Raw genomic sequence first — 1,765 nt, 5'->3', positions numbered from 1 at the left:
TTGTTATATATTGACCTTTTCCAAATGGCCTGCAGAGCGCTAGCCTGAGATTTCTTTTGTAATTACTTTTTGTTTGTTTGTTTATGAAACTAATGTAAATTCCATCTCTATTTGTATCACACTTTATTTAGAATTTATGTGAAGGGGCTTTTTCAAAGTCCCAAGACAGTTCTATGATCTTTTTATTCCACTTTCCCGTGAACTTTTAGAAGCCTCTTTCTGGAATTGAAATCTCAAATTCCAATATTCCCAACTCGGAGCAGATTATTTGGGAAATTCAGAAAATAAAATGAGAGAGGGGCCGGAGGAGGGAAATCATTCATCAGCCTAGTCCTTGATTTTTCTCTCAATTTCAGTTCTTTGTTCTTCCTCTCCATAGGTAACTTGGCCCAGACAAGAGCCAGGATAACAGCAGCCTCAAGGTCATTGCCTCCACATTTCAGTGCTGGGCGAATCAAGGTGAGTAGCAGGTTTGCACCCCAAATGGTGGGGGCCCCTGTCCCTTGGATCAGCCTCGGGTGAGCAGCACTAGTTTATTCATCCAGCCCATTGTCGGGCAGTGGGACAAAGATCTCAAGGGCATTTAGGTCATCACAGGTTAGAAACATGAACTGTCATCCTTACAATCCTGCTCCACAGAAGCACCAGAAGTACTGTAGCCTTGGGGAAGTAGTGGGTTATGCATCAGTCTATTAACCACAAGGTCAGCAGTTTGAAGCCAGCAGCTGCTCAGAGGGAGGAAGAGAAGATCTTTTACTCCCATTGTTACAGTCTCAGGAACCCCCATGAGCAGTTCTGCTCTGTCCTATTGGCTCACTGAGAGTGGAGATTGATGACAGCGAGTTTAGAAAGAAAGAAAGCATTTTTTCCTTAAGACTTTTGCTAACGTAAAACAACAAAGTTGCCCGTGAAGTTGATTCCAGCTCATGAGCAGAATTGCGCTCCATGGGATTGTCAGTGGTTGATTTCCCCCCAGAAGTAGATCTTCTAAGGCACCTCTGGGTGGACGCCATGCTCTCATCTTCTGGTTAGCAGCTGAGCTGTGTTAACCTTTGTGCCGCCCAGGGACTGTCACCAACCTGCAGAGGAGGAGAGCAGTGACCCAAAGGACAGGGCCTCGAGGCCAGACACTGAAGACCGGCTTTGCCTGCTGGAAAAGGAGCTGTAAAGAAGGGATAATAAAAATCCAGCTCCAAATACTTTCAGCGGTTCCACCCTTTTGGCTAATGTGTAGCAAGGGTCTCAAGGCCTGGCTGGTTAATGTTCATTGTAAATACTAACAACAAAGAGCAATGATCTTGAAGATGACCGAGTAATAATATGATCAGTCACATCTGGAAATGTTCCTATTTTTTTCTTTTACTCTGAATATTAACCAATTTATTTCCCAAAGAATAAATGGTTGCAATACATAAAATAGCGTTGAATATTAGCCCTCAAATATATATTTATCTATTTAAATTCCCCCTGAAAATGAAAGACTTACTTGCACATAGGTCAACTCTCCAATTGATTTTTGTCAACCGTCTTTTTATACCCCCATTGCTATTAACATCCAGTGGTGGATACTCTATTTTTTAACCTTGCTACATTGTGGCAAGATAGTAGGGATATTTAACATGAAATATATAGGCCCCATAGAAGCCCTGGTGGCATAGTGGTTACTCATGAGGCTGCTCACCTCAAGTTCAGCAGTTCGAAACCACCAGCCAGCCACCCCAGTGGAGAAAGATGAGGCTTTCTACACCTGTAAAGGGTTACAGTC

The 1,765-nt window shown here is 43.1% G+C and overlaps 1 protein-coding gene across 1 annotated transcript in view; it reads left to right on the top strand.

Annotated features, from left to right (window-relative positions):
* Window positions 1–1,135, top strand: part of LOC101639637 (myosin-IIIb) — a 315,696-nt gene extending 314,561 nt beyond the window's left edge. Inside the window, exons 23-24 of the mRNA XM_045299040.1 lie at window positions 380–459; window positions 1,066–1,135. Coding sequence (XP_045154975.1) covers window positions 380–459; window positions 1,066–1,101 — 116 coding nt within the window. The 3' untranslated portion in view covers window positions 1,102–1,135. The remainder of the gene's footprint in view (window positions 1–379; window positions 460–1,065) is intronic.
* The last annotated feature ends 630 nt before the right edge of the window (window positions 1,136–1,765 follow it).

Source organism: Echinops telfairi, unplaced genomic scaffold (assembly GCF_000313985.2).
Source record: "Echinops telfairi isolate 266 unplaced genomic scaffold, ASM31398v2 ScPeMD7_4;HRSCAF=17, whole genome shotgun sequence".
Classification (NCBI taxonomy): Eukaryota; Metazoa; Chordata; class Mammalia; order Afrosoricida; family Tenrecidae; genus Echinops; species Echinops telfairi.
This window is presented reverse-complemented; position numbering and strand designations above follow the sequence as displayed.